General features: G+C 39.6%; 1 protein-coding gene across 1 annotated transcript; it reads right to left on the minus strand.

The window, feature by feature from the left end:
• Window positions 1-18847, minus strand: LOC140947777 (uncharacterized). The gene is made up of 21 exons (XM_073396968.1): window positions 18556-18847; window positions 17048-17148; window positions 16826-16895; window positions 14969-15188; window positions 14514-14613; window positions 13657-13700; window positions 13266-13343; window positions 12443-12551; window positions 11482-11569; window positions 10514-10578; window positions 9679-9785; window positions 9063-9120; window positions 8052-8108; window positions 7477-7576; window positions 6187-6226; window positions 6028-6079; window positions 5297-5411; window positions 3736-3819; window positions 3041-3167; window positions 2367-2457; window positions 1-1395 (listed from the first exon to the last, which is right to left on the minus strand). Exons 1-21 carry the CDS (start codon window positions 18767-18769, stop codon window positions 1309-1311), a joined length of 2007 nt encoding a protein of 668 aa, XP_073253069.1. The 5' UTR covers window positions 18770-18847; the 3' UTR covers window positions 1-1308.
• Between the last annotated feature and the right edge of the window lie 29 nt (window positions 18848-18876).

The following is an 18876-nucleotide window of genomic DNA, read 5'->3' on the forward strand; positions in this document are numbered from 1 at the left end:
TAAACTTGACTTATGATAGTTTATTATTTTCAGTTCTAAAAGATAAATAATGCCTCTTATAGCATTATGTAAACTAAAATTTTACAGCAAAATAATAATGTTAACAAAAGCAACCAAGGTTCTGTACACCACTTCTTGCATTCGTAACTTAGTAATGGCTATTGTTGAGAAGTTACTTGTTTTTGGTAGTTGCAGAACCCAATTTAGTTGCCATTGCGTTTGCAGCCAATGATCGAGGCTGTTACAGGGATTTCAAATCAAGAATGAATGTATGGACCAAAAAGTGGCTTAGGATATTTTTACACGATACCGGAAAGCCTTGGCGCCGGCACGAAAATCATACCGGATAGGGTTTCTGTTCACACAAGAGAACAGTGATTACGGCGCGATTTCTGTAACGGAGCGAAGCTGCGCAACGCCGATCCCTAAACTGATGATTCACATATCGGATAGCTTTTCGTGTTGGCACAAAAAACCATCCGGTATAGTATGAACATGGCCTTTTAGAGAGGTTCATGTTAGAAGAGGTTTAATCTTTCGAAACATTGAATTATTTAAAAGGCAGTAACCAAGATTTTACTCGAATTGATCATCACTAAAGGAGTGTGTTTAATGATTACTTTAGTCAGGGGCCCTCTCCTCCTTTACTAAAGGCTGTATATAAGTACAGGTGTAGTTTAGACTCTTTTTAGAGAAATTGTCTACCCCTAACTTCCAACGGCCCAAATGGCATATGAAATTTTGAAGCAAATACAACACTAATACAATGCGATCTGCGTTATGTCCAAGCTGCTAGCTCTTACACTGTATCATTAGGGCTAGCTTTCCAATTTCAGAGGGATTTTAAAAGAGTTTTAACAAAGCTTACGGAACAGCTGGTGCGTTTTGCATCGTTCCAACGACCCTCCACGTCAATCTAGCCCACCACTAACAGGGACAACAAAGTAAATTTTAGATTTGGGGCCGAGATTATCTGCATATTATCTGTTGGGGGAGGGGCACGCTCCCACGAAAAATTTAGAGCTTCTGAACCCGAAAAGAATTTATTTCTAAGAATCGTGAGAAATTTTTGTCAAATTTTTTTCGCCATTCTGTAGAAAATTGTGCTGGCGTTGCACAAAGGTTAGAAGTAGTTATGGAAATGCACAAACTAACAAAACAAACAAACAAAGAAACAAAACTCCTGCCGAAATTATTGGTGGGGCTATATCCCAACCAGCCCCATAGCTCCACGATCCCTGTTTAAGAGGAACCAATTAATAGAGGCAAATGGATTTTATGTTAATTCTACCCAAGAGGTACGATTATTTATAGGTTTGGTTCAATAATAGATGGTAAAATGTCAGGAACATTCTTTATCCTAAAATCTAGCAGCATCTGACCAAGTGCCTTGCCCTGCAATGAAAAAAATAAATTCACTGAGAAAAACGTGACAATGAATACATGAATAAAGAATCGCTACCGTCAATCAGAAGGTATAAAACGAGGAAAAAGGAATAGAAGAGAATTCTTCTTTTCGCAAACAAATACTTTTTTAAAAGCATTATCAATGAAACAACTAAAGCTTCGGTAAAACGGGCAACAAAAAACGTGCAACTTGTTTTGCAACATTGTTGCAAAATGAGGTGAAAAGCGATGTTGCGCGTTTTATAACTCACGTTAAAAACTGTTAACAACCTTATTTGATGCAAAACAGGTTTGATGTGGGTGGTAATACGCGCAAAGTCGCTATTCAACTCGTTTCGCAGCAATGTTGCAAGACAAGTTGCATGATTTTTGGTGCCCGTTTTTCCGTACCTGAAAGGGTCATTTGCACAATAGCGTCATTTTACTCCTACTACCAAAATCCTTCAGGGTTTTGCTTTCCTTTGCAAATTAGGGCCTTCATTATTTAAACCTCACGAGACCTCATGAAAGGAAAAGACGTCCTGAAATGTGGTCTTAGTAGTAAAAAGATATCATCGAGCAAGTGGCCTATTAATGTTGTAATAAAGGGTAATCAATCAGTCAATCGGTCAAATAGTCCAGCAATCAACCAATCAGCGAGGGAGACAGCAAGTGAGCTAATGATCGATTCAGAAAGTCAGTGGACAATTGGTTCGCGGTGTTCACCTAAACAGTTTTAGGTGAATGTGATTTTTAGAATGTTAAGTTATGAATTCACAAAAAAAGAGAACAATATATCACATAGGGCGTGACTGTACGATAAATATAAACTGAAATTTTCCTTTGCTACCTTGGCGTTAACCAGCGCTTTTTTTTTTTTGGTTCAACCCGACTCGCAAAGCAGTTTGGGCGAGCAAGGGCCCCAATCACTCAGAAAATTCTTTTAACTAAATTCCCCCAAAAGAACCTTTCCATTTTACCTGTGGATCGCTACGTAAAGATGTTACACCGCCACCTCCTAACGCGTCCTCTAGTACAAAGTTAAACGCATTGATTCCTGGAAGTTCGTATCTGCAAAGACCACAAAGTAGATTAATTAAATAAATTAATTCAGTTGTTTTAAAAGCACTATAAAATACCTATAACAAGCACAGTTAACTGCTGTAACTGATGACCCCTAGTTCTATCTTTTGAGTCGTGGATAAAATCCTGTGGCGTGACATTGAAGAGAACGTTATTCAACGGTGCTTTTAATAGATAGTACCGTTCCTTTTGTAGCGTTTTTCAAAACAAACTACCTAAAGTAATTTTTTTTTTCAATTTATTCACTTAGTGACGTTAAGGACGATTGGGAGAGAAAGAGTTAAGCCGCACAAACCACCAAGATACTAAGCGCCAACATAGGTCAAAGTCTACCTGCAACTAGCCTGCGTAGCAACCGTTTCCGTGTGATTTCGGAGCAAAGAAAGACCGAGGAACAACGTGGAACGGGATTTGCGGTTTTGGCTGCGCGAAAAATGGAACGAGAGCCCTCCCCGCTGTTTTAATCGCCCCATTTTTCGCGTGGTCTTTGACTCTCGTTCCTCGTTCTTTGCTCACAAACCGCACGGAAACGCTTCTTACGCGGGATAACCTACAACGGAAGTTTCTTTACCGTTTTACTCGACAACGTCCTGCTTCTGGTAATGAGGGAAATAAATGCTTGAAGTATTTTTCTACAGACTCCTCGGTAAGAGCAGCACGTATAAAGGGAACATAAGAAGGATGACGAGCAATCACACCTGTAAAGATAAAAAATTAAGTTGGTGTACAACTCTAATGAGTTAAACCTCCACCAACATAAAATTTCAACTTACTCCTCCCGAGAAATGCAAGTACTGCACTCGGTTACTCTTCTTACTGTATTTGCATTTCTCGTTCTTTCTATAACCAGCGCTTGCGTTCTCTCTTTTGTTTTCGTTGCCGATAAAACCCTCAAATCGTTCGCTGATCTTATTTTCTTTGAATAAAACACGGGAGGCTCTGCAAACACCCTAAAAGTGTCTTCCTTCCCGCGCGCATGATTAAGGTGCTGGTCTACCGGTGTGTCGTATGATCAGGTGATTCACGTGGTCAGCATTTCTCTGTCGCCTTATCCAGATAAGAATGTACTAGCCTGTGTAGCTGGCGGTATTGTGTAGTAGTCGAGTGAGATTTGGCGGCGGAGCCGTCACCCCTTTTTTTGGAACACGGCTCCGCCGCCAAAACTTTAATCTCGCACCCACACAATACCGCCAGCTACACAGGCTAAGAATGTACGGACGCCTCCAAGGGGAAAAAAGACACAGAATATGATTGTAATAGTATTACCTATGTTCACAGAGTTTCCTTTATCTCCGCTTCTTGTCAGCGCCAACGAGCTGAGTGGAAATGTGCAACGACCTTTTGGCATTCCTTTGAAAAGAAACAACAAATCAGTTATCGTTGGAAATGATTAGAGAACAAATTCTCATAACTTTCGCTTTCTCCCGCTAATAAAGAAGTAAACTAGCAGCCTATATATGGTAATCAAATGACTATAAATGGACATTGAGTGTTCCTTTAATAACAAATAAGCTGTGATTTGATATTCTCGAAGAAAAAAAGAAAAAGATCTCAATTAACCCTAATGTAAAAGAGTGTTCTATTCATGGTCTCTCACAAAATAACTGCGATTTCTTTACTTTTAGCAAAGAGAACCGGACTAGGAGCAAGCTTAGGTATAAAATTATTGAACCTTATTGTAAGAAAAATGTCTTTATATATTTCTTTTCTCCTATAACTGCTTAAGATTGGAATCATCTCTTTAGTCAAGTGTCATCTCTCACACCCTTAACAAAATTTAAAGACATGGTATTAAAGCGCAGAGCGCAGTACGAGAGCTCTTTCTTATTTCTCATTACATCAGAGAATTAGACTAAGGCCTCCATTCAAACTACTAACATGGGCCTCCGAAAGCTTAAGACCTGTAAGGGCTCACAGGCTGTACGTATTACGTTTGAATTCAAGACTAGAGGATATGTGATATGGGTTCTTTAAACTCCAACAGGCGTTATTTAAAAACACCATAATACTTTTTGTTTTCCCTTCAAAATTTCTCTTGGGACTTATAATCCTTCAAGAGAAACCCCTATGCACATTTTGGAGGGAAAACAAAAAGCATTATGGTAGTTTTAAATAAGGCCTATACCTGTGTACCCTGAGCATGCGTCTTTACTTTAAATACCCTGTGCATATGTGTGTGTCTGCTCCACAATATTTGAATTTGATGGTTTTAGGTAAACTCCCACTTGGAGCGTCTTAGGGCTTCGTCACGCGTTCCTCCCCAAAGGACGTTCGTTGTATCCAATCATAATTTTCATCGGCCAAGGATGAGCTTAGGATAAGCAATAATTAGGGAGCTGCCACTTTTGCATTTGTTGGATCTAAAATCTGGGAAAACATTCCCTCTAGCAATACAAACTGTACCTTTTAAATCTCCAATGGGTAATTTGATTTCTCTGCCCACACTATCAATAATCATTTCCACTGTTTTTATTTAAAATCGTAAGTAAGACTTTATGCGCTTTTGATTTTCCTTTCTCCGTTATACGTTACTTTTAGTTTTATGTAGATGTCTGCGCCAGTTAGTTGCACGAGGCAGTGACTAATTCGAAAGCCTAAGCTCCTTTGATGACTGCGATCATTTCACCTCTGGTGATTTACGTAACTTATTTTCTCTTTTTTCTTACTTTTGTAATGTATTGCAATTTTTGTAGTAACCTCTTGAAAAAGTGCAAAAAAAAAAAATCTGAAATCTGCATCTGCTGGGGGGAAGCGTGACCAAGCCCTAAGAACGTCTGCGTGGGAGACTCGGTTTTGGAGGATATGAGATTTCTTCTAAAACTCTTACTCATCCTTGGTGCTGCATCCTGTATTGTCGTTTCTCGTTCTCGTTTGTAACGTGACTGTCCTGTTTTAGGTGCGGGCATTGCCTCCACATGTTCACCGTTCATGTAAATATCAATCTAATAAGTACGAAGAAAAATCTCTGAACATAACTTCCTCCAACTGACTGGCCATGCAATTTGCTTGGAGTTTGTCTGTTGTTCAAGCAAGAAGCTTCAAAAGTGACCAGGGTCATCACTTGTGAAGGCTTTCTCGCCTTATCCCTGAAAGGCTTCTTCCCAGGCCTTCCCCGTCAATGCAATTCGGTTACGTATCCGAGACGAACAGTCAAGAAACTCACACGGATCACGTGACCCAAAACGCGGGATAGTGAGGTCTGGACTAGGCAAGAGCGAAAACGTAAGCTGCAAATACAGCCGTTTCTCCTCGCCGCTCGCCGCTCGCCGCTCGCCGCTTGGGACTTCGTCTCTCCTACAAAATGTTTCTAGCGGCAAGGAGCGAGGAGAGAAGGCCGTATACGCGGGCTAGCGAGAACGGGGTGCTTAATGTTAAAAAACTATTCTTGGTTAGCTTTTGCGTTGTGGTACGAGCATTACTCAGCGTATTTACAATCTTTTTTAAGTAATGCCACTTGCAGAAAATAACCGAAACGTTGCAGATCCTCTTTGTTAAAGGACCAGAGACCATCAAATAACTAAATCGCTTTTAAAGATTCTTTAACGTACATTTACTTACATTGACTTTGTCTTTGGGATACAAGAAAGAATACAGCCTCAAAAGGGGAGATCTATATATAAAAATAATTATGATGATGAAATTTGAATGTAAACTGTTAATTTGCATAAAAGTTTATGGTTTCAAAGAGATCAACTGAATTAAAGTTTTTATACTTACACTCTTGGTCTTCCTCCAACAATGGCAGTCAGTCCAGGAGCTATAAAAGCAAATAGAGATTCTTCAATTTAACAGTTAAAAACCAACCAGTTTTAAATTATTAAAATAACCTCGAGCTCCAACTTCTCCTAGAATTCCACGAGCCTCGAATAACTTATGGGGAAGAAAGCAAATTTAACTAAACGAATTGGCATTTTTCTTATAATTTTCCATATTTCCATAGATAATTTAAAAAATGACTCGCTAACGATAAATGTAATTTCTTACGTTTGAGAGACATGGGAACGAGTTAGTCAGAAATTATTATTCTGACGGCAACGTTTTAGGGGCGCAAGGGCTTGTGGGATAGTTTCGGACTATTTATGGTTTTGGCTAAGATTTGAGCCATTCTACGTCAGCTCCGTCGTCGTGGTCTTTTTTGTTTTGTTTTGCAAAAACTTCTTGATATTCTTTCATGTTCGGATCTGTGTGTTTTAGGAATAACCTTATTTCGGTATATAGCTCATGTATTTAGGCATTTGGTCCTGCACTCTTTTGAAATTAGTCTCTTTTTGGAGTAGTCTGTGTAACAAGGTATTCACCGTTTTATGTCTTTCACTTATTAAAAACCTTTTCCCAGGGTTTTGTGCCACTGCATTAGTGGGGCACTAAGCTACCCATTTTTCGGTCACCTCTCAAGGGTAATTTTTTAGTGTTTTTTTTTTTTTTGGTATCTGGCGTAGCATACGTTCTAGCCTAGAACATGTAACAGTATTTTGCTATAGCTATAACATTGATGTAACTAAATATCTACAACAGGTGACTGACTGACGCATCCTAAATAAACTGTTCACATTAAATTTCTCGTGTTAGTGGAGTCAGAATGAGTGTAACAAAGGGCGCGCCAAGGAGAGTCAATCGACCGAAGCCTGTCCCGTTTTCGAACGCATGAAGCACCTAGATATATTCATGTTCCCTCCATGGATAGGACCCGGATCCATCGCAGAATTATCCCCCAAGTTATCATATTGGTGGTAACTATTTATATACACTTTGAGAGGGTCTGTGGAGCAAAGTTGCTTATCTGAGAAACAAAGCGTTGGCAGAGCGCGACCTGTATGCGACGTATGTGATTAGGACAAAAAAATACTCAGAGGGAATTAGGGAGGAATAAGGCTTTCGTCAAAAAGGGGAGCAGTTGGGACACGGCACGGAAGAAGGAAAATGTAAAATTAAACGTAAAATTGTACATCGACCATAAACTTCAAACTTGTTGCCTGTTGATTCTAATTCATATATACATGTACTAACCCATGCTAGTGCCTGCAGAAGCTATTTCCATCGCAAACAATTCAAGAGCTTTTCTCTGATGGTGATGAGCTGCCAGCCATAATACTGCTTCCCTAGGAGTCTTATATTCAATAAAATCAGTAGACAAATTAGTTTTAAATTACTTAACTGCCTTTTTCGAAGTGTCTTCCTCTCACTTGTAAAACCAACAGGATAAAAATTAAAAGTGGCGTGATTTTTTAGAAACCAACTAGCGATTGACTAGAAGTAGCTGAAGCTTGTGTTTTTTCGAATACAACAATTCTCTGTTGTTACGTATAGTTGTGTTTCTTTTTTTTTTTGTAATTCCGACAGGTCTTTATCAAATATAGAGTTAATAGCACTATCAACATGTCAAGCAAATGTCGCAAACAAATAATTCAACTGAACATGACAAGTTAGAACTAAAAAGAGGCAAAGTAGTTAGCTATTGTCTCACGCTAGCTTGAGTACGGTACTGCACGTCATTCAAAATCTACCGCCCTGTGATCAAGAGACCACGCCGTGTCTCGTGGTTATACAACCACATCATCTTTATGAATTATACGTGTACTCACTGCAGTCATGACTCCAGGAAAGGCTTGTTTTCCATACGTTTGTTCAGAGCCTATCACCTAAATGTGACGTATTTAGAAAGACCAGGCAGTTTACAAGGGAGGAAATTCAATAAAGATGGAACTAAGCTAAGCACAAAAGCACGCTTACTCACAAACTTCTAACATACTATGTCGACTGGTCAGACGACCAAACTGAGGTCAGCCACTCAGCTCAAGGGTTTTTGAGCGACGCCCGTCAACCGGAAGTGGATTTACTTCATTCTTGGACATTATGTTTCTGCCAAAATTTTCGGGCAAATTGTCTGTATAAGGGTAAACAAAGGTGGTGGCGTCAAGGCATATTAAACGATAAAAGGCCTTACTTCCGGTTGAAATGTGTCGCTCCAAAAACGCCTTTGCTTAAGTGCCCTATTGACAATCGGTGAAGATCGTCAGATGTACCCTCGCGTCAGAGGTCCATTCTTATAATATCTACGATTTATTGCATGGCTGAATCCGCGAGCAGGCAAGATGAAGCGAATCATGTGTTCTGGTTGGCTAACCGAGCAGGCAAGATAGGCCCATCTTGAATTTCTACAATCTATGGAGGAGAATTTCCTTAAAAGCGGCTGGACTTTGGAGGCTTATAGAATGGTAAGAAACTAGATAAACAGTCATCTTTTTATCTGTGATTACAAAATAATGGCCTTTCCGAGCGAACTTAACGAGCGATTTCTCGATAAGTACGAAAAGCCGTAGGTCCCGTCTCACAGCACTTTCACTTATCTGGTTCTTGTGGGACGTAAAAGAACCCACACCACTGTTCGAAAAAGAGGAGGGGAAGTAGACCCCGGTGGTGTGGCCAACCTCTCCTGGGCTGGGTGGGTTATCTGGAAGGAGAGATCTTAATTTAGGGATAACTGCGTGATCCTTCTTCAGGTGTCGTAATGGCTACCTGTAAACAGTGTATCTATGTAATGTATGTAAGTAACTTGTAATTAAATGAGGAAGCCTTGGAAAGCTGTTCATTACCTGAATATGAGTTCTTATGTAATCATCCAGATTTAATTCTTTAAACATCCTTCTTGTCCTTTAAAAGAGAACGACATAAGATTTACGGTCTTTTCTCTTCCCAGAAAGTTAGGCCTCTCTTTTTAAGAAGATTATAATACAGACCTCCATGACTAACTTTCGGGAGAGTCTTAATAATATTATTTTTTTCATTTCCATTTGAGTATAGAACCAGAAATCTCCAGGGGACTAAACGTTACAAACAGACAAAAACCAAAACAAGAGATCGTAATAGAGCAGACAGGGAGTCTAGGGGCGTTGGCCTCTGAAAACTATGCGGACCATGCGGAAACAGTTTCCGGTGAACTGGTTGACTTCCGGAAGACTCGCTTTCGCGATTCAGTGAGTCAAAGCGAGGCATAGTCACCAATGAAAAGAAATGGCGTCCCAAATCGGAGGGATTTCCACAAAAGTTTGATCTGGTTTAACTCTCCTATTTTAACTACGAAAACGCCACAGGAACTACACAAACGGGTCTTTGAAAGAAACCTTCAATGAGCTCTCGTCAAAACCCAGGAACAAGGAACACGTTTGCATTTTCTTATGATGCTTTATTAATGAATAGTATATGTTAAACCTCTTTAAGAGAGCTTCGCCTGTTTTTCTAGCCTTGAGTGAAGCAAACGGTCCTCCAACTGGACAAACTGCAGTGGCACGAAAACCATCAGCATAAGTAGCACACACCTACAGGAAAAGGACGCTCTAGATGATTATAAAACATTTTGTCGTACTATAGAATTTTACAGTCTCGGCTTTCTCCAGACTTTTCTCCATGCACTTCTTGTTTAAAAATAACCGTTTTCAAACTAGAGACAGATTATCTATTTCAGATGGGTCATCTGTCGGATAATTCGTGTCAAACGGTTACAGGACGGTTTCGTTTTAGACCATTAATTCGTCTGATATTATCCGTGAGTTAATCCGCCAATTTAGACGGATTTTGAAGATCACTGAATCGTTGCCAACAGTTACCGGCACCGTGCAACCGACTTATTGAAGCTTACTGACAAACAAGCAAAACTGACAACGATAAAATGACTGGACAACCGACAATTTGACAAACAATAAACCAACCGTTAAGCTGTAACAAAAGACGGATCGAAACGCACAAATGACATTTAGCGTCTTTAAAGGCAACAACATCATAGCCTGTGTACAGCCGCCCCCTTTACTCAAAAACAACAGGCAAACGACCAAGAACATCGCGTCTTTTTTTACCTGTCCGGTCAATATCTAGCGTTAAATGCCATCAACTGACGTGATACAACTCACTTTGACTCTGCAGATGACTACCGCACACGTTGTCCAAACGTTAGTCACTGTCAACAACAGTCCTATTCAGGACTGCACTCACTCGGACGATCATACTCCACTTGCTTATGATATACAGTGTACATCACTAAATGACGTACCTTGTAAGTGTCTGTAGGTGGTTCACCAATTGCTCCCTGAACAAGTACAGCGCCACCGTCATAACCTGGTCAGGACCAAATGTAAACAGGTTATGCAATCATAATAGTGATTTTGACAAAAACAATCTAAGGGCACAAGCTGTTGACTTATGGTAGCATATTATAAGTGCCTTATATACTCTGGTACATGCCGGTCCTTTGATGTTCATGGAACTCCGTTAATAGGGTCACCAATTGGCCAAAAAAATTTGGTCATATTAACGGGGTGGCCTTACTAACGAGGGTTTTTTTTTACAAGAAAATGTATGCCGGTTTTTGCCAGGCGGCCAAAAAATAGTGGCCGTAATAACGAGGTGACGGTATTACCGAGGTGGCCGTAAGGCGGGGTTTCACTGTACAATGTATCTATATTTGCTGACCAGCTTTAGTCTCACGGATAATTCTTTAGTGGATGGGTTACTATGAAGGAAAACAGCATAATTAACCAGCTAAAATTTCCAACAAAGATACATTGACAAAAAATGAGACATTTTTAACGAAACAATGAACAACGCTCGCGTCTAAATTCCTGACTTTCACGGACCGATTCCAAATAAGTGAAAACGGCGACACCTAACAACCGAATGCTTCCGAATACGTCAGAAATGTCTCAACTGGTTTCTTCTGCGCTTTAGAAGACTGTTTGGTTAATTTGGAGCAACCCTAAAAACTACGGTATATCTAAAAAAATTATCTGTTCGGATGTCTTAGGGGAAATTTGGTCGTTACGAAAGTTTCAGGTTGCTTTTTCGTCTCATCTGAGATTGTTAGCTACTGTGATATGTTTAGCGTTTATTGTTACCCTTTTTTAGCCTTTAAATTTCTACGCAATAGTTGCTCCTTAGAACAGTTAATTTCAGTTCAGAAAAACTTCGTTGCCCCTGTTGACAAGTCGAAGTCAGTGACGCCATTATGGAACAAAGACTTACCAATAAGTCCTTGTAGCCTAACTTGCGTAAAGTCACAAATTACATCAGGGAGGATGTACCTAGCAGGATCTCCAAGCTCATAAACAAGCTATCAGACAAATAACATACGTAAATAAATGTAGTGCATTTGTGACTATGATACTCAGAAAACAATGAAAGCCAGAAATATTTCTGCAATGTTACTGGGTTGCAAGGAAAAAGCCAATCAGGTATGAGAAAACTGTACTTAAGCCGCAATCCTTATTGACAAGGGAGGACAGGGGGGTAGGAGCCCAGGAGAATCAGGGGGGAGGGTTACGGGAGCCAGGAGAGGAGGAAAGAAAAGGAGGAAGCCAAAGAATTAAAGGGTAGGAGTTGGGAAGGCAAGGTATGGAGGGCAAGAGGTTAGGATCCCCTTGTCCAAAAGGTTTAATATGAAACACTGGGGTGCATCGAGGAGTTTTGGATGAATACTTTACTGCACTTTTTAATAACGTACACGCGAACTCTGAAGTTCAAAAGGCAACCAACGTTTGCGTAGTTCCAGTCTTAGAACACAGAAGTTTACTTCAAGGTGTTCAAAATTTTATGGTTTTTGGCTTTCGATTGGCAGTTTTTCAATCCATTTTTTGTGTTTCTGTGTTTCAAGGTTAGTAGCCTCCTCCCCTCGTCTAGCGCTTCTCGCAAAATGCCACGTTCACCTAGCTTGCCTCATAAAGCGCCTGTTATGCAGACTACAAGGTTAGTTGCTTGTGATCGTAATTACATGTATGATTGATGGCAGCGAAAAAAGTAATTCAAGCTGGCTTTTAAATTTCAGCGATCGCGTTTTACTGAACAGAGCAGAGCATATTTTTTCTTTTTTCCTTGGGTTCGACTCAAATAGCTTGAAGGTAACTGCAGCTTTCAAATATTGTGTGCTTGTTTTTACTAGCCAATAAAGTTTGTTGTTGTTGTTGTTATAAGCTGGAGAGGATGTTACCTGCTCTGAAACAGAAGATGGTGACACAAGTCCACCAGTGTTAGGAGGCTTGGAAAGAATAAATTTGCCATCTGCAGCACATTCTGCTACCGGATAACCAATATTGTCCCTAATTTGAAAGAAAAAAGGAAAGAAATGAGAATGAAAATAATAATAATAATAATAATAATAATAATAATAAACTTTTATTTGTGTCATTAGCACTAATGGAGCTTACTGGAGACACCAAGTAAATAATATTATGTTTTAAGACAGAAAATGTACTACAAAATTCATAAAATTTGAATTTAAAGAATACATTCCATTCAAATCGGAAGGAAGAAGGAAGGCTACCAATTAGTGCAAAGAAACAGAACCTTCCATGGTTTTCTCTAACTTTTGACAAGGACCTGAAGGACCATAAGCTATGGCTCAGCAAAGTCATAAAACATTACAAACATTTGTACACCATACAAATGTCTGTAAAAAATTGTGACTTATCACCTATCACTCTTAAACTTAGCAAATTTACTGAGTTCAATGTGCTTTTGCCCCAAGTGAAGTTGGATTTTCCACAACTGGTCCTATTGAAAGAATCACCAATGCGGCCACATCTGGCCAATGGTATAAACAATAATATTAAATAAATGACTATAGGTAATGTTACATGAGACGATTCGCAATGACGATTTTTAGCCCAACACAGTGTTGCAACATTGTTGTGACATTGTTTTGAATGCTTGCAACATTGTTCCAACCCTGCAATGCTGTGTTGCACTAAAAATCATCATTGCAAATTGTCACGTGCAACATCACCGTTAAATAGATGTTAAGTACTTCATACCAGTCTGGGACAGTCTGCCAGTCAGTAAAGATTCCTCCTGTACACTGAGCCCCACATTCAATCAAATGACCAACCAAACTATTACGAAAAACATACATTGTTGACACATATAATTCATTTTTACCTGAAATATTTTAGGTTGAATCATGATTCCAGAGGGTGAGAGAGCCCTACACAAGTAATGTTGAATGTTCTGACTCTTAGATTTACTTTCCTGATGTGATACAACTCAATTTGACTTTGACAATGACTACCGCACAGGTTGTTGAAATGTCAGTCACAGTCAACATCAGTCCTGTTCACCTGGACAATCATGCTCAACCTACGTCATGTCCTTATAAAATAATACAGTAGTACTGTCACTAAAATCCATCAAAAAGAATCATTTAACCTTCCTGCAGCGAGCAAGTCATAATCATCTGTCTTCCATCCAAACTATTGGTGACCAAAAAACAGATAAACATGGAGTATTAGGAATACATCATTCTGTAACCTTCATTCAGATATCATTGACTAAATTCCCGTGTATATAGGGCCTAATGGTATTCAACAGTATTCAAACAAATCTCTTCAATCATAGTGTTTTTAGTCAAAGGCCTTATTTCTGACATATGGGGCGCACAAACCTGCATTAATAACAATTTGCAGACCTAATTAGATACAATGTACACAGTGCTAGAAGATTGTAAGGTGGAATCATGATTTTTTAAACCACTCTAGGCAAAGCAAACTGGTTCGAATTATAAGGGGGTTTGGAAAATCGGGGTTAAAATAATACAGTCTTTGACAGGCAAAGGGAAGTTCAGTTTGGATTGAATTAAAAGGAATTTCAAACCAAGGGTTCAAGGAAGAAATTGATGTGCTGACATAATTTACAAGCCATAAAAGCTTGGAGTTCAAAAGTCAAGAATACAATGACGTAAATAGCCCTTGGCAAATATTTATCCAACAGAGTGGATCAATGCTTCTTGCAGAAACCACATCAGGGCTGTCACTAAAATTTCAAGTTGTCGGTGTATGCATTAGTAGGAGGGGAATTATCCAGCTATGAAGTTCTTTTGGTTCTATTTTGCTTTTGTTTCTTATGAAAGTAGCTGGGCTCACACTTATAGTAGCTGCGGAAAATCCCCGGCCTCCGACTGTTAGTGACAGCCCTGCTACATTCTAGGCACTAAGGTCATTTCTATACCATACAGCAGAATGTAGATTATTTGGAATATTATTTCAAATAATTTATTATTTTATTACCTCATACATGAGCGGGCCCAGCGCTAGTGCACTATCCACACATCGTCCAGTAACCACCACATCAGCACCAAGTTCCAGGGCTCGTGCAATAGGGACAGCTCTAATTCAAAATGACTGGGAAGGTTACTATAAACTTACTGGAAGCTACAAAGTCAGCATTAATCAGAACTACCTACTATAAGCAGCTACAAATTAAATTAAAACTGCACAGCAAAAGGATTAAACTGTAACAACTTTAATTTGTACAGCTTACATGTACTATAACATACAAAACGTATAAATTTAAAATAAATGTACATTCAGTGGTTGGTCACCCAAAACAATTACAATGCAACACTAGTCCAGTGACTATATTTGGTATTTTTATACTCTTTAGTTACTTTTTAAAGGGAGGGTACATATATATGCATGAGAGTTTGTAAAAATATATCTGACAAAACACGAAAACTACTTGCCCTAAATAAGCATTCATGCTCTCCACACTGGCAGGAAAATCCTTCCCACTGTCCATATCTTTAATGCCGCCAAGTCGTATTTTCTCAACATCACCCATGAGTTCATCTCCAGTGACCACAGCAACCTTTAGATCAGTCTTAGTTTCCTTTGCAATGGCCATCAACGCATTTGCACATTCATGCGGATTAACCCCTCCAGCATTACTCACCACACGGATCCCTAAAAGAGATAGCACGAGAGGTTTGGCCTAATCTATGGAAAAGAGTGTACGTACTAGTACATGTACTTGATATTATTTATTACTTCTTTCACCAGTACATATATCCCAGTACTATAGAGTACTAAAGTGTGACGTCATAAAAATGAAATTTCTGAAATTATGGGATTTGTCAGGATAATCTGAAAGAACAATGTCCAAGAGGCCTACTTGCTAAAAATGAGCATTTCGGAGCAAACTGTCTCTGAGATCATAGCCCAGTTATGCTTAGAAAACTAATACAAACCCTTCTAAATTTTTTTGGGGTCGACCCCCCTCATGTTGTCAGTCAGCAGTCAGTGCGGTGGCTCAAGCACGGTCAGCCTTGCTTGCATCATCTCCATGTGCTTAGTACAGCGTTTCCTGGCGGCCACTCTCTTCATTTAGCCTTTGGATCATTCTGTTACCCCCCATCCCTACTCCCCTCTTTTATTTTTTTCCACCAATAAATCAGTATGACAGGAGCTCGGTTGCATTAGCATGGGGGCTCATGGCTGGAGGGTGCAGGTTTAACAGCTATGGGGGCGTAACTCTGTCTAGGGGCAGGCTTTGCCAAAGTGGAAGCTCCTGGACATCCAGGGTACCTACCTCCACTAAGCGACGCAGTTGTTTACTAAGAACACAGCCAAAATACATACATCTTATTCAATGGTTTAGCATATAATACAAGCGGATATTTTGCGAGTTGCGTAGTATTTTTCGGAGCCCCGCAGGGGCGAGGAAAAATACGAGCAATGAGCAAAATGTCCACTCGTATTATATGCTAAACCATCGAATAAGAGGTTTATTATTCCACTACAAAAAAAATATATCTGGCAATTGGCTTCTATTTTTTGGTAAGAGTATTCAGGGACATCCTGATTCTGTCTGTGAGAATGACGTTAACAATTAGCAAAATTCTTGTGCGTATTATATGCCAAACCATTGAATGAGAGGTTAATTATTTAACTGCAAAAGAAAAATGGTATTTTGGCTTCTATTTTCTAATGAGAGTATCCAAAACATCCTGATTCTGTCAGCCACAGTTGCTCCTTTTGCATCCGCCAGTATTCGCCCTGTTGTAAACCGGTTAAACCAGGACACTACGGTGTATTACGGCCTCGTATTTTGCTTGTTTTCTTGACCTTATCTGGTAAAATGACATAATAGTGGAATAATGATGATGTGTCACTACCTAGATCTCACTGGTGCTTCTGATTGGTTGAAACAAATTTCCCTTGCGGCATGACCATGACCAGATCTGAGTAGTGACATGTCATCAGAATGGAATTTCCGTGCTTATTCCTCAGATGTCATTTCAGGGGAAAACCAGTGTTCCTGTCATTAATTATCAGCTGTTTTCTCAGGCTTATGACAGGAGAGGCACAAAAAGAGAATCACCACTCCAATCACAGGCCAACAGTACATGTATCTGTTCTGCAGCGAAAAGGTAATGCATGACTCATTCACTCTGGCTAGGGGAGCAGCCTCTTATTTTTTCCTCTGGGATGATGCATTCAGTTCCTGCATCTTGCTTGCATACAGTACCTCTATTATGTTTGAATGAAAATAAGACACTGCTCACACTCTAAAAATATTACAGGCGTACTGTGAGACTAACCTTTCTCTTTGATTGGTTTGATGAGCGGTTTCATGACAGCTTGAATGAAGTCAGGAGCATACCCTAAAGTCTGAAACAAAAGCCACAAAAAACTCATCAAGAAGCACATGTGAACACAATATAATAAATACATTGTATACTCTTTCCAAACATTCAAGGCTATAGTAATGACGGTTAGTGTGATATTCTTCAAAATGATTACCCCAAAATAAAGAAACTTACTGGTGATTTTCTTTTGACCGCTGTTAGAAGTGACATTGTAATTTCTGATAAGTAATCAGATACAAGGTAATTGATGTCACCATCGCGAACAAGTTGTGGGGCTGCAAAGTAAATAAATCAGAGTAATAGTGTCAGTTCCTCACAGTAAGGATTGTTAGGACCTCCAAAAAGATACCAAAAGGGATAAGTTACTGTGTTAATGTGGTGGAATAAATTCAATCTTTTAATCTATCAAAAGGCTGATGATGTGTATAAAGTACCAATCAAAAGTAAGTTGACACTTGATTCTCAATCCCTGCAAGAATTGAGACTCAAGTCTCAGTATCACGTCTTGATTCTCTATACTTACAGTGCTAAAAAGGGACAGTCCAGTTCCGGCCCCTCTGTCACGCAACACCAGCATTACATGACAGAGAGAGGGGATTCACGCATCTGCATTTGTTGAATGAAACCCTAAGTTTTATGAAATGTGACTGATGTGCTACAGTCAAAGAGCCCAAAAAGGGGATAAAGAAGTTTTCAAATCACTTAGTTACATTTATTTCATATACAGTAAAAATGCTTAGGCTTACCGTAACCTCTTTGGGGACACTGGATTTGGAAGCAGGGGCTTTTGGAGAATAGGCCATTTTACAGTTATGGATGGAAGCAAGGATGGAGTTGACCTTGTTTTGACACAAACCTTCCTGCTTTATTATGTGAATCAAGTTATTCTTAATCTTATGCTAACTAGTATTTTTCAAGGACAATTTCCATAACAATTTCCATAACAATTTCCATTGATACAAAAGGTTTATACCAAAACAAGGACAACCTCAGCCTCACATTCACTCATAGGCCAGGGTACTAAGTCCACAACTGTAAAATGGTCTATTGTGCGTACCTCTGAACAAATTATCCTGGCTAAACCCCTGAGGGTATAGCCGTTCTTGAGCAACTGAGTAGTGTAAAAACCTCCTTTTATTAAGACTAGCAATAATCAATACCATCAATGCAATCTTTAGATAAGCGGGACTATACTGATCTGATTTCTTTTGGGGGGGAGAAGGGAGTGGGGGGATGGGTGGTACCGGGCACAATGATTACGTTCCGAAAAAATAGGCCTTTTTACATGAAAGAGAGACTGATGAGGGTGACCTTGTTTTGATACAAACCTTACTGCTTTATTATGTAAATTAAGTTATTCTTATGCTAAAAAGTATTTTTCAAGAACAATTTCCATAACAAAGCAAAGAAGGTTTGTATCAAAACAAGGTCACCCTCAGCCTTGCTTCCATACATAACTGTAAAATGGCCTATAGGTGGTTTTCACGTTACGTCATCGCCGCCATGCTGGTGGACGGTAAACAAAAGATCGCTCATTAGCTCGCTTTGTTTGTCCACCAGCATTTGTTCATTTCATCATTGTTATTTGTGTCTCCCGAGATTGCATGAAAACCACCTATTACATGAAATCGGTGATGACAATAAACATCAGAACAGATTAAATGCTTGCTCCAATTGTCTACCTGCCATCATTGAATCTCCCCAAAATCCCGATGCACAGCCGATCCGCACTGTCCTTCCTTGCAAAGGCTTTGACGACATGAATCGTTTGTGTTGATGAACGGGGCAGTACACGACTGCGGCAACAACAACTCGATTCCACAGTTTTCCTGAAAGTATGGAGTAAACACTGGCCAGGGTGCTACTGCAGCGCGATGAACTGGCTAGAGTCGCCATTTTATCCTTTCAAAATCTGCTGGATCGTGAATTTTAGTTTTCAAACTGTAGTAAAATACACATTTTCGGCGCCATTTTGGATCCGGAGGCTTGGTTACCTAGTAAAA

This window comes from Porites lutea, chromosome 9 (genome assembly GCF_958299795.1).
Source record: "Porites lutea chromosome 9, jaPorLute2.1, whole genome shotgun sequence".
Taxonomy (NCBI): domain Eukaryota; kingdom Metazoa; phylum Cnidaria; class Anthozoa; order Scleractinia; family Poritidae; genus Porites; species Porites lutea.

Bases quoted from the DNA above. Each gene is read 5' to 3' on its own strand.
- LOC140947777 (XM_073396968.1), bottom strand. From the start codon at position 18,769: ATGGCGACTCTAGCCAGTTCATCGCGCTGCAGTAGCACCCTGGCCAGT. The intron at 11,570-12,442 runs GTAACATCCTCT...TTTGTCTGATAG, and splicing joins CATCTTCTGTTTCAGAGCAG to CTTGTTTATGAGCTTGGAGA. The intron at 8,109-9,062 runs GTAATGAACAGC...CGTCACATTTAG, and splicing joins ACATAAGAACTCATATTCAG to GTGATAGGCTCTGAACAAAC.